Source organism: Marmota marmota, unplaced genomic scaffold (genome assembly GCF_001458135.2).
Source record: "Marmota marmota marmota unplaced genomic scaffold, marMar, whole genome shotgun sequence".
In the NCBI taxonomy this organism is placed as follows: domain Eukaryota; kingdom Metazoa; phylum Chordata; class Mammalia; order Rodentia; family Sciuridae; genus Marmota; species Marmota marmota.
In genome coordinates this window covers 44,444,397-44,458,151 of record NW_026000082.1, presented here as the reverse complement: position 1 = coordinate 44,458,151, position 13,755 = coordinate 44,444,397, and the positions used below count along the sequence as shown (strand labels likewise).

The window sequence follows — 13,755 nt, the reverse complement described above, 5'->3', positions numbered from 1 at the left end:
GAATTGGCCATCTGTGCAAACTCACAACTTCTGTTTGTACCAGAGTGTGGTTCCAAAGGTATATGTTTGTGTCCTATTTCCATCTTAACTGACATGGGACTTGAATGGATGAACAGGTTATCATAAATGTATATAAGTGAACACTTACATAGTGTAGGTGCAAAAAAATATATATATCTTTTTTTGTTGGATGAAGAATAAGTTCCTTAAAATGATATTTTAGAATTTACTTATTAAGCGCCTGGGGTTGTGGCTCTGTGCTCTCACTTGCCTAGCATATGTGAGACACTGGGTTCAATCCTCAGCACCACGCACAAAAAAAAATAAAATAAAGGTATTGTGTTCATCTACAATTAAAAAATATTTTAAAAATTAAAAAAAAATTACTTATTAAGGCTAACAAGCTAAATGACTTATTAAGTACTCCCCCCCCCTTTTTGCTACATCTCTTAAATTTTTATAAAAATCTCGTGATGCTTTTAAGGTTTAGTACTTATTGTGTTAAATTTGTTCTCTACTTTTAATCTCAATGATTTTTTCAGTGATGCTGTTTTGTGTCTCTGACCCCACTTTTATCTGTTGTCTACATTTTAGCTAATTATGCTCCTCTGTAGTGATTCTCTGTAATGGAGATCATTTTCCATGTGTTCCAGAAGCTGTGAGTGTTTTATCATTTGTCATTTTACTAATGAGGTGATAATAGTGGCAGGGTAGCTGTAGGGGTTGTTTGGGGTCAATCTGGGGAGATCAATGCAAAAAGGGAAGGAAGTATCCAGGGAAGAAGAGTGGGAGCCTGTCTGAATTGAAGACTGAGAAACACCAGTTACCATGAAAAAGAAATTTGGAAACTAAAAATTGGAACAATTACAGTTAGCAGTTTTGATCTAATCCTGAAAAAATGGAGCTTGTAAACCAATAGTCACTTGGTACTCCTTTCTGTCCAGTCGTATATGTCCACTGAGCACATTTAGGATTTGAGTTCATTGTTCTAGCTTCTCAAAGAGATGTTGCATTTTAATCTTACCTGCTAAACTGTGGGATCACTTGGAATGCAATTAGTATTTCTTGAATTTCCTTCCCTGCGTCTAGTGAAATATTGAACTGCGCTGGACTTAGAGTTGAATTCCTCAGGGCCCTCTAAGGGCTGTGCCGGCTAACAGTGAATTATTCACGATTGTTCCTCATTTGATTTTTGAGCCAATAATGGCATAAGCATGTGTATCTCTTCTAATTCAGTGGAATCTCTGCTTCCATTTTGCTTTGACAGTTATGAATCGTATCTTAACCAGAAGGGCTCCAAGTTATACTATATTGTTTTTCTCTAATAGGCTTCTTACAGATAACTGCCAGTTCTTATTATTTGTGTGGCATTAAAACTCAATGTTATTACTAATCTTTGTTTGACATCAATAATGTTCAATTTTTGAGGATATATCATCTTTTAATTTGATAGCTGTCATTATAGCTATGAGAGAAATAATAACCAAGACCTAAAAATAAATAAACAAATAAAGGACCTATGGGTTTTGTTTCCCCCCCCCCCCCCGTTATGACTTTAAAAAGTATTTATATTCATCATTTCTTTCTTTAGGAATGAAAAGTGTTTATTGCCAAGAAATACAGTTGCTATGATCGGGTTAATAATGGTTTTCTCTAAAACTCCAGAATGATAATGAATAGTGAATAAATATTGTGTTGCAGGGAAGAAAAAATCCCAAGAAAATAGAAACAAGGGAAACAAAAGCCAGGACATAGCACCGAAGACAAGTGAACCAGATTCCACCTCTGCAAATATGAGAGATTCTGTGGAAGGTAAGCTGTGACATTGGACTTGTCTGATTTGGGTATGTATTGCCAGTTAACTCTGTGACTCCATGTTTTGCCCTGCTGAGACTCATCCAACAGCTATGAAGGTATTTAGCAAAAAAGCTACCTAAATTTAATATGTCAAACAGAACTTTCCACTGGGGTTCAATCCATAGTATAAAATCAGTAAACAAACAAATAAAATGAAACATACTATGTGATTGCATTGATAATGAATATAAAGTTAAAAGTCATCAAAATAAATCTATGGAGATAGGAGCCAGACTGGCAGGATACAAGAAGGCTTCTGGGATTGTAACAATGTTCCACTATTGATCTTTGCAGTGCTTATATGGGGCCTCATTATGTTGCAAAAATTTTATTTTGATATGCACTTGATGGTTTATCCACTTTAATTTATGGATGTTTTATACTTCTAATTGATTTAACAATTTCATTGATCAGTAATTTAAATGATTGATATTCTTGATCTTTCATAATGTTAGAGGACAAGTCGCCCTGGGCTCATGCAGTTGAACCACTGTATTGGGACTATTGATGTAGAATGAAGGGGGGGGGGGGCTAAATTTGCAATGGGCAAATATACACAGATACTGGAGCTTGCTTAAGAGTTGTTCATTGAGACAACAGAAATTTCAAAATACAAATTTCAGAATACAGGCTTGTGACTCAAGAAACATTTGTAGAGAAAACAACTCAATAAAATATTTTGATTGCCTTTTATAGCCATTTATCAGCACTGTTTGTGATGATGGTATTCATAAAGAATTGCAATCTTCTGTGCCCTTATATGAAGCAAGAATAGATGAGTTCATTGGGACTTAAGTGCAGTGACCCCAAGGTGGCCTGGGGAATCAGGTGAGAGGGGGTCAGTTTGATTTTAAGACAAAAAGAATTGATGGGGGATCAGAGATCTTCCCATTTCTATACCAGAATCTTTCTTTGTGCATACTTCAGAAATAAATATCTACTCTTTGGGAGGGGGCGGGGAGAGGGGATAGATGAAACAAGTTCATTTCTCAGAGCCTTGTAAAACTAAGTTCTCTCTCCCAATAGCAGATTTGCTTAAACATTTATTTGAACAACACAAAAATTTCTAAAGGACTTCAATTACCTGTGTGGCATGTTAAAATTTTTAAAACATGTTTAAAATGTGGCAAACATTTTTTTTAAAAATTCAGGAGTCCCCTCCTGCAGTAATTCAAGACAATTATTTTTTCCTCATTATCATTTCCCTTGAAATGATTTCCTAAGTTCATTATTCCTCGGAAATAACAAAAGGGCTAAGACCAGATGATTGAACTAGTATTCATATTTGCATTTGAAGAGCTTGCAGCACTTGGCCCTTTCTTTCTTTATTTTTTTTTTTTGGACTTTTTATTTGTTCTTTTTAGTTATACGTGACAATAGAATGTGTTTTGACATACATACATGGAGAATAAGTTATCATTTTTGTGGTTGAATATGATGTGGAGTTATACCGGTCATGTATTCATAAATGAACGTAAAATGTTATGTTCTATTCATTCTACTATCTTTCCCATTCCCCCCCGCCATTCCCTCTGTCCAATCCAGTGAGCCTTCACTCCTTCCCCCACCCCCTATTGTGAGTTAGGATCCTTATATCAGAACATTCAGCCTTTGATTTGGGAGGATTGGCTTATTTCACTTATCATGATAGTTTCTTGCTCCATCCTTTACCTGCAAATGTCATAATTTTACTCGTCTTTAAGGCTCAGTAATATTCTATTGTGTATATATACCACATTTTCTTTATTTATTCATGTGTTGAAGGGAACCTAGGTTTGTTCCGTAGCTTAGTTATTGTGAATTGAGCTGCTATAAACATTGATGTGGCCATGTCGTTCTAATATGCTGACTTTAAGTCTTTTGTGTATATGCCGAGGAGTGGGATAACTGAGTCAAATGGGAGTTCCATTCCAACGTTTCTGAGGAATCTCCATGCAGATGGCCTTTTCAACCCTTCCTTCTCCCCATTCTCCAGGATAGTCTCCTGTCTATCAACAGCCTCTTGTATCTAGACAGTTGGGCCACTCTTCTGCTTCTCCTTAACCCACTGCAGCTGAATCTCCCAAGTGGTACTTACTTGCCTTAAAATAACACTGTTGGCTACTCCGTATCCCCCATAAGTCCACACTTGCTTACAGTGTCCTACATGCTTTTGATTTCTCCCTGCTGGAGTGCCCTCTTTTGTTTTGAGTCTTAGGCCCTTCAGTTTGGGCCTGCTTAGTGCTTCCTCTAAGAAGCCTTCCCTGATTAGCCCAGCTGAAATAGCCGCTCCTCCATGTGCTTCCAAAGCGCACATACTTCTATAAGTACAGCCATTAATTTATTATATAGTTGCCTCTGCTCCTGGTGTGTAGCTCCTTTTAAAGTGAAATTTTTACTTTGCTGTAAAAATGAATTATCCACTTTAATATATGTTAAAGATAAGGTTAAGTCTTTTGATGGTATTGTTTACCTAGAGCTGCATCCATTGCGTGCTCAGTGAACGAACTGTCAGGAAAAGTGAGTTCACTTGGCTTGCAGAAGTTATCATAGCTGTGCCTCCTCTATAGGTGTAGCTGGTGATACTCCAGGGCAGGTTGTATTGTGGACTGTCCTCACCAGCATTCACCCTGCAAGAAGGGAGTGATAGCTCCCTTCTTGAAGGATCCTCTGTTGTCCCTTTGTTACCTTTCAACCACTAAACTGTTTCTTTTTCTTTACAGAGAGTCCTGAAAGAGGTGCTTACAGTTTCTTCATCTCTCCTTCCTCTTCCATTTTCTTTTCCTTTTTTTTTTTTAAAATTTTTAATTGTAGATGTACACAATATATTTTATTTATTTATTTTCACGTGGTACTGAGGATCAAACTCAGTGCCTTACATACTTGCTAAGCAAGCGCTCTACCACTGAGCTACAGCCCCAGCCCTCCTCCTCCATTTTTTTATGAATTCCATTAAGCATTTGTTCTGCTACACCTGTTCCAATCAGCAGCCCTCCAGCTTGGCACATGCAATGTCCTATTCCTAGTCCTTATCTTGCTCAGCCCATCAGCTGATCATTATCTCCTTGACCTAAGGGTCATACTCTGGATTCTCCGGATGTCACCTGGGACACAATTCTCTTCTTGCTTCTATTTGCATCTACTTCCTAGGTGACTTTGTCCAGTCTGTTACTCTTAATTTTACCCTGAGGACTTGGACATTCCTAGACTCAGCCTCTTTGTTGAACTTAAGATTTATGGAAAACTATCTTGTTAATGTCTTCACTGGGACATCTACCTTGGAACCTTAAACTTAAGCACACCCAGAGTAAGCACTTGCCCCCTGTGCCCTAGTGTGTGTACATCTGCAGACCAGACCTGCTTCCCCTCAGTTTTCTGCAGTTCAGTGAACAGGACTGTTAGTTTCGTGCCACTCTCCTTGGCTCCTGTCTCACGGTAGCCAGCCAACAAGCACATTTGGTCAGCTTTGTTTCCACGGTACCTATCCAGAGCGTGAACACTTCCTCCCACCTTCCCTCACCTTGCTGCCTCTGTGTCAGGATGGCCTTCCTGACTTCCTTTAGCATGATCTTGACTTTGAGGTTACAAGTTACTTTTTCTCCCATCTGGAGGGTGTTTTCCCCTAAATATTTTCATGGCTTACTTTCTTTAGGTCTCTGTCCATCCATACCTTACGAGCAAGTTAACTGTCTCCCCTCCCATCTACCCCAGGTTGAGCTTTGTTTCCTTCAGTGATGTACTCTGGATTTAATAATTTAATCAGGTTTACAAGAGGTGACCTGCAGTCTTTCTTGGACTCGAAAAACTTCTGACATGGTTCTGGAAGGTGTTCTACTTTCTAAATACATAGTTTTGTTAGAGGTGAGAGCGGATCATCCATTTGACACACTATCAAGAATCTAATCGAGTAATGTGTTTAGCAGTTTTCTTGTTTCAGTTTGTAATCATAAGAAATTGGAATTTATAATTCCTAAAAATTAATCTGGGCAATCCCAACATAATTGTAAGCACTGTAGTTTCTGTAAACAGACATACACATGTAACTAAATGCAGAAAAGTAAACACAGTGTGGACATTCTTATTTGCTAGGTGTCCAGACAATGTCACCTGGCATAAAGCACAGACTCTGTGAATATATGTTGAATGAATGAAATGGACTTTTATCTTTTAAAAATATTTTTAGTTGTAGATGGTCACAATACCTTTATTTTGTTTATTTAGGTTTTTTTTTTTTTTTTTTAATATGGTACTGAGGATCGAACCCAATGCCTCAGGCATGCTAGGCAAGTGCTCTACCACTGAGCCACAACCCCAGCCCTGGACTCATATCTTAATCTGTCTTTACAAATGAAATACATAAACTGGAAGTTAATTTATTGTTAATCATACTTCTTTCCCTTACACATTAGGTGATGAGAGAAATGAATCATAGCAGTGGATTGTAGAGCGGCTAGTTTTGCCTTCACCTCTGTGCTTCTGCTTCTGTGCACTTTCCAGGTCCCAAAGAAGAAGAAGAGAGGCATCCAGCTGCAGCCCCTGAGCAGCCAGCCCTTCTCCAGGAGGGGGTCATCCAGGATGCACCACCAGAACTGCCGATCTCCCCTGCTGCCCAAAAACCACAGCCAGAGCCAGATGGAAAACAAGAAGCCACAGATTGTGAGGTGAATGATCTGGATGAAGAAGAGGAGGATGAGGAGGAAGAAGATGACGACGATGATTTGGAGGAAGACGGGGAGGAAGAAGGCGACATGCCGAACGAAAGCTCTGTGAAAGAGCCTGAGATCCGGTGTGACGAGAAGCCAGAGGATTTATTAGAAGAACCAAAAAGCATTTCAGAAGAAACTCCTGAAGACTCTCCAGAAGGGACACCTGTGGTCCAAATCCCCAAAACTAAAGAGGAGGCCAACGGTGAGGCGTTTGAAGCGTTTATGTTTCCATGTCAGCACTGTGAAAGGAAGTTCACCACCAAGCAGGGCCTTGAACGTCATATGCACATCCACATGTCTACAGTCAACCATGCTTTCAAGTGCAAGTACTGTGGGAAAGCCTTTGGCACACAGATCAACAGGAGGCGCCACGAGCGTCGCCATGAAGCAGGGTTAAAGCGAAAACCCAGCCTGACACTGCAGGCATCAGAGGACCTGCCTGATGGCAAAGTTTGTGGAGAAAATGTCACTCCTAAAGATGAATTGAATCCTTCCCATCTTGGTCAAGACTGTCTAATTCTGAACTCAGAAAAAGCTTCCCAAGAAACGGTAAATTCTTCGGTTGTAGAAGAGAATGGGGAAGTTAAAGAACTTCATCCCTGCAAATATTGTAAAAAGGTTTTCGGAACTCATACCAATATGAGACGGCATCAGCGCAGAGTTCATGAACGCCACCTGATTCCCAAAGGTGTGCGCCGAAAAGGGGGCCTCCTTGAGGAGCCACAGCCGCCAGCCGAGCAGGCCCCACCTGCCCAGAATGTCTATGTACCAAGCACAGAGCCAGAGGAGGAGGGGGAAGCAGATGATGTGTACATCATGGACATTTCTAGTAACATCTCTGAAAACTTAAATTACTACATTGACGGTAAAATTCAAACTAACAATAGCACTAGCAACTGTGATGTGATTGAGATGGAATCTAATTCGGCGGACTTGTATGGCATAAACTGTCTGCTCACTCCAGTTACAGTGGAAATTACTCAAAGTATAAAGACCACACAGGTCACTGTAACAGATGAACTTCCTAAAGAGCCGTCCAGCAGCACAAACTCTGAGTCCAAGAAACGGAGGACTGCTAGTCCGCCTGTGCTCCCCAAAATTAAAGCTGAAACAGACTCTGACCCCACGGCACCCTCCTGTTCCTTAACTCTGCCTCTTAGTGTGTCAACGACCGAGGCGGTGTCTTTCCATAAAGAGAAGAGTGTTTATTTGTCATCAAAGCTCAAACAGCTTCTTCAAACCCAAGACAAGCTAACTCCTCCTGCAGAAATCCCTAAGTTAGGTCCCGTATGTGTGTCCGCTCCTGCATCCATGTTACCCGTGACCTCTAGTAGGTTTAAGAGAAGGACCAGCTCTCCACCCAGTTCTCCACAGCATAGCCCTGCCCTTCGGGACTTTGGGAAACCAAGTGATGGAAAAGCAGCGTGGACAGATGCAGTCCTGACTTCGAAGAAACCCAAATTAGAAAGTCGTAGTGACTCACCAGCGTGGAGTTTGTCTGGGAGAGATGAGAGAGAAACTGGGAGCCCTCCTTGCTTCGATGAATATAAAATATCGAAAGAGTGGGCATCTGGTCCTACTTTCAGCAATGTTTGCAACCAGCAGCCACTGGATTTATCCAGCGGTGTCAAACAGAAGGCTGAGGGTACAGGCAAGGCCTCTGTCCAGTGGGAATCTGTACTGGACCTCAGTGTGCACAGAAAGCCTGGTAGCGACTCTGAAGGCAAGGAGTTGAAAGAGAACCATTCAGTGCAGCCTTCCTGTGGTGCTGTGAAGAAGAAGAAGCCAACCACCTGCATGCTCCAGAAGGTTCTTCTCAATGAGTATAATGGCATTGATTTACCCGCAGAAAATACTCCTGATGTGACCAGGAGCCCAAGCCCTTGTAAATCTCTAGATGCCCAGCCAGATCCTGACCTTGTTCCTGACTCTGGTTTCTCTGCCCCTGCCATCGAATCATCTGCTGAAGTTTGTCCTTCGTCACCTCCCCTACAAACATCTTCCTCATCTTCTGGTCAGCTGCCTCCTCTCCTGATCCCCACAGATCCCTCTTCCCCTCCACCCTGCCCTCCTGTGTTAACTGTTGCCACTCCGCCCCCTCCCCTCCTTCCAACCGTCCCTCTTCCCGCCCCTTCTTCTAGTGCATCTCCTCACCCATGTCCCTCTCCACTCTCGAATGCCACTGCCCAGTCTCCTCTTCCAATTCTGTCCCCAACAGTGTCCCCCTCACCCTCTCCCATTCCTCCTGTGGAGCAGCTCATGTCTGCTGCTTCACCTGGTCCTCCAACACTTTCTTCTTCCTCCTCCTCTTCATCGTCCTCCTCGTCCTCCTCCTCTTCCTCCTCTTCATTCTCCTCTTCATCTTCTTCCTCGTCCCCTTCGCCACCCCCTCTCTCAGCAGTGTCATCTGTTATTTCCTCCGGAGATAATCTGGAGGCTTCTCTCCCCACAATAACTTTCAAACAGGAGGAACTAGAGAACGAAGATCTGAAAGCCAGAGAAGAGCCCCAGTCTGCAGTTGAACAGGATGCTATTCAGGAAACATTCAGCAAAAACTTTATTTGCAATGTCTGTGAATCACCATTTCTTTCCATTAAAGATCTAACCAAACATTTATCTATTCATGCTGAAGAATGGCCCTTCAAATGTGAATTTTGTGTGCAGCTTTTTAAGGATAAAACAGATTTGTCAGAGCATCGCTTTTTGCTTCATGGAGTTGGGAATATCTTTGTGTGTTCCGTTTGTAAAAAAGAGTTTGCTTTCTTGTGCAATTTGCAGCAGCACCAGCGAGATCTTCACCCAGACGAGGTGTGCACACACCATGAGTTTGAAAGTGGGACACTGAGGCCCCAGAACTTCACGGATCCCAGCAAGGCCCACATGGAGCATATGCAGGGCTTGCCGGAAGGCCCTTTGGAAACTTCCAAAGAGGAGGAAGAGTTAAATGATTCCTCCGAAGAGCTTTATACCACCATAAAAATAATGGCTTCTGGAATAAAGACAAAAGATCCAGATGTTCGATTGGGTCTCAATCAGCATTACCCAAGCTTTAAACCACCTCCATTCCAGTACCATCACCGCAACCCCATGGGTATTGGTGTGACGGCCACAAATTTCACTACCCACAATATTCCACAGACTTTTACCACTGCCATTCGCTGCACAAAATGTGGAAAAGGTGTTGACAACATGCCTGAGTTACACAAACATATCCTGGCATGTGCTTCTGCAAGCGACAAGAAGAGGTATACTCCGAAGAAAAATCCAGTACCATTGAAACAAACTGTGCAGCCTAAAAATGGAGTGGTAGTCTTAGACAACTCTGGAAAAAATGCCTTCCGGCGAATGGGACAGCCCAAAAGACTGAGCTTCAGTGTTGAGCTCAGCAAAATGTCACCGAATAAGCTCAAATTAAATGCATTGAAGAAGAAAAACCAACTTGTACAGAAAGCGATCCTTCAAAAAAACAAATCTGCAAAACAGAAGGCTGACTTGAGGAGCTCCTCAGAGTCGTCCTCCCACATCTGCCCCTACTGCAGCCGAGAGTTCACTTACATTGGGAGCCTGAACAAGCACGCGGCATTCAGTTGCCCCAAGAAACCCCTCTCTCCTTCCAAAAAAAAAGTTTCTCATTCATCCAAGAAAGGTGGACACTCATCACCTGCAAGTAGTGACAGACACGCCAGCAGTAGTCACCGCAGACGGACAGCGGATGCTGAGATTAAGCTGCAGAGCACGCAGGCACCCCTGGGCAAGACCCGGGCCCGCAGCTCAGGCCCCGCCCAGTCTTCGCTGCCCTCCTCATCCTTCCGGTCCAGGCAGAATGTCAAATTCACAGCTTCAGTCAAGTCCAAAAAACCAAGCTCCTCCTCTTTAAGGAACTCCAGCCCTATAAGAATGGCCAAAATCACTCACGTGGAGGGGAAAAAACCCAAAGCTGTGGCCAAGAATCATTCTGCTCAGCTCTCGAGTAAAACCTCCCGGAGCCTGCACGTGAGAGTACAAAAAAGCAAAGCTGTTTTACAAAGCAAGTCTACTTTGGCAAGTAAGAAAAGAACAGACCGGTTCAATGTAAAATCTAGAGAACGCAGTGGGGGGCCGATCACCCGAAGCCTTCAATTGGCAGCTGCCGCCGACCTGAGTGAAGGCAGAAGAGAGGACGGCAGTGCCAGGTCGGAGCTGAAGGACTTCAGGTAAGCTCAGCCGGGAAGGTGAGGACTGCAGGAGAAGAGTAGACTGACCCAGGGGGGTTTTGTTTTCTTTTCCTGTAAAATTTTGAGCTGAGCATTCAGAAGAAGTAGCTGTTGAATAAGTTGTAGGCATAAAAGGCCACTGCTTGGGCCACTGTTCTGGCCACCATAGAGATGAATAATTAGATTTTCTTTCAGACTGACAAAGTGGTGCCATTTCTTTAATAGGGCCAGGTATGAATTGAATTTGAAACCACGGAGAAGCTCTCAAAAAGTTCCCTATGTGAAAAGATGAAGTTCTGTCAAACTTCCTTCATGTCTTGGGTAATATCTCAGCATCACTTTATTATTCCCTGATCATAGATCATTTGTAGGTTAAGGTGGATCATGAGTTCATTGGCAAACCACCTTGCAACCTTGCTCAGAAGTTCTGTGACGTAAGCATTAGGGACTTGGACAGCTTTTATTATTCATGCTTTCTTTTACTACCAGTGTTTGAATTTTAAGAGCTTAACATGGTGGACAAAACAACAAAGCACCATGCTTCTTTAAAATGCCTTGTGCTCCCTCCTCCCCATCCCCCGTTTTCAGCCCTAAGGTAGTAAACAAGCCAGGTTCCAAAGGGGAAGAACAACTAGTGTGGGTGCTTGGAGCTTCAGGGAGGCAGGACCTTGAGGTTCTTTCAGGCATGCGTGGTGCCCTGGTAAGTCAGCTTCATTGGTCAGTACCCTTTGCCCCAGTAGTCTTTCATCTTGGATTTGTAGTGGTGTATGTGCTTACTCCACGTCCTCCATACCTCCATATGGTAATCCCTATTCTCAGTTGACAGATGGAGTGAGAGGGCTGTGGTTAATTTTGTTACATCGACTTCTCAGATTTTCTGAGTCACTTAACGTGAGCTGATGTGCATTCTCAGAATTCCTGCTGTTTCACAAACAATACCTACAGGTCAGCTTCATGTGAGGTCGTTATCATCAGCTGGCATCTCTGCAAATACTTTGTAGCCTTGTCTTTTTAGAGTATGGAGCAGCCTGACCCAACTCTGAGCTTTCATGGCTGCAATTTTTAGTGTCTGGAGATTCTTTGGTGTTTAAACAAATAAAGGGTAATTGTGGAGTGGTTGCTGTTCTGGAGAGATCATGAGGAAACAAAGGGGCTGTTGTCACTGCTTAGTTGATCAGATAGGATTCTTGGTGCCTGTGTGCCTAAATTGTGGCTAACTAAAGATGTAGGGAGGTCAGTAGCCCTGAATGATTTGAATGATTTACTGTAGGATTAAGGGATCAAATTTTTCAAAAGCTACTTTATAAAAGTATTAAATATTCAGTTGCTGTAGATGTGATTAACATGTGGTCTCTGGCGATGGTATCGATGGTATCGTGGAGGTTGACCCTGGTGAGGATAAGCCCTGTCAGCCCTCAGAGCTGCCTCCCTCTGGCAGTGTAACTGCATACCTGCATGTGCTCAGTGTGTTCTGACAATTCCATACCAACAGGGCATAGTCAGAATGAGTCCTTTTTAAGTTGCTGAATATGCCACCATTCGTCACAGATTTGAAATACTTTCCAGGTGGTTAGAAGATAATGTATCCTTTTTGTCTCTGATATTAGCTAAAAGAATCACTTTGTACTGGGTCTCATTTATACAGTTCAGGAATAAGATTGAGATGAAAAAATAAATAAATATTTTAAAGAAAAGTCCTCTGAGTAACAGCATTTGTGAAGTTCATCAATTTGCTGCTAGCCTCTTAACCTTTAAAGTGACTAAAAGGTGATTGATCTCTCTTCTCTCCTCCAGTTAATCTTAATCATTTTGCTTTGTTTGGTAGTTGACAGGGTTATGTTGCTGGAGTGAAATTTGGCCTAAAGGGAAGCACAGAGAGTCAGATGAGAAAACATTGGTGTTGCCTTAACTGGTAGACAGTAGCAGCAGGCATCCCTGGTAGTTGTTCTACCTCTTGTGAGTTGCTGGAACTGTGCGGTGGAACTGTGCAGGACAGGGGTGTTATCCAGGGTGCTTACCAAGTGACCATAAATTCGTGAATTGTCTTTGGGAATTAAAAAACAAATGTTCAGCAGAACATCATATATCGAATATCTGGATTCAAGAGTGGCTCTTTCTTCAAAGAGTTTATTTTGGTCTTCATGGTACTTCATAGGGACTGGAATTCCTAAATTTCAGACTTGGGGCATGTGTGTGCGATTGCCGTTAATGTCTCACCTAGGACTGTTCCAGGGGAGCGCTTGTCCCCAGTTTGTTTGTTTGTTTGTTTTACATTGAGAAGAAGTTGTTTTACTTACAGTCTTCCTGTTTTAGTGTATTGCTACTTCTAAATTTTGTTCAGAGGTGATTCCATCTATTACATGTTGAGAAGTACTTGCTTTCACTCAGTTTTTGGTGGTTCTGCTTTTCTTACCCCGTTGTGTTCTTGGGGTCTTGTTAGATCTGGCAGTGCATCCTCTTCCTTACACAGCCCCAGCGCTTAAGAAGCTTTACACTGGAAAGCCAGTTGAGGGTTCCATAGTTTTTTAAGTGTCTGCCTGCCACCAGCCTCGAGAATGTAGCTGGGTTTTTCAGGTAACACTCAGGGATTGGCAGTTTGTTGGTCACTTCATGGAGCACAGCAGCCATCGTGCCTTTCAGGCGATAAAGAAACCATGGGTTCCAAATGCTTTCCTTAGGACAGAGCAGGAGAAGAGTGTGATGTCACCATCGCTCAGCTTCTAGTCCCTCTCTTCCTTAATGCCATGGCCCACCCTGAGTTAGTGGTTACTGCCTACCTTGGGCTTCTGGGGGGGGCGGGCACTGAATTCAGATGTGGTGCTGGGTTTAGTTCCACAGCTCTGGCAAGACCCCAAGAGAAGGAAAGGGATACATTTTTCTACTCACCTCTCACCCTTTTTGCCCAGGGAGTTTTTCCATTTTTTAACACTCCTAGAGAAGCAACACTTCTCTTTGATACCGAGTACCCTCTGCAGCCAGTCCAGGAAAATGTCAAGTTCAGAGAAGCAAAATAAAATGCC

General features: G+C 42.6%; 1 protein-coding gene across 4 annotated transcripts in view; it reads left to right on the top strand.

Annotated features, from left to right (window-relative positions):
- Window positions 1–345: 345 nt before the first annotated feature.
- The window catches only part of Prdm2 (PR/SET domain 2), a 46,916-nt gene continuing 33,506 nt past the window's right edge, over window positions 346–13,755 (top strand). Inside the window, exons 1-3 of one of the 4 annotated variants that reach the window (XM_048816294.1) lie at window positions 346–1,812; window positions 2,554–2,685; window positions 6,334–10,735. In XM_048816294.1, coding sequence (XP_048672251.1) covers window positions 6,585–10,735 — 4,151 coding nt within the window. In that variant the 5' untranslated portion in view covers window positions 346–1,812; window positions 2,554–2,685; window positions 6,334–6,584. Of the gene's footprint in view, window positions 1,813–2,553; window positions 2,686–6,333; window positions 10,736–10,960; window positions 11,057–13,755 lie in introns of all 4 variants that reach the window. The other 3 variants (XM_015485680.2, XM_048816293.1, XM_015485681.2) reach the window with 3 other exon arrangements.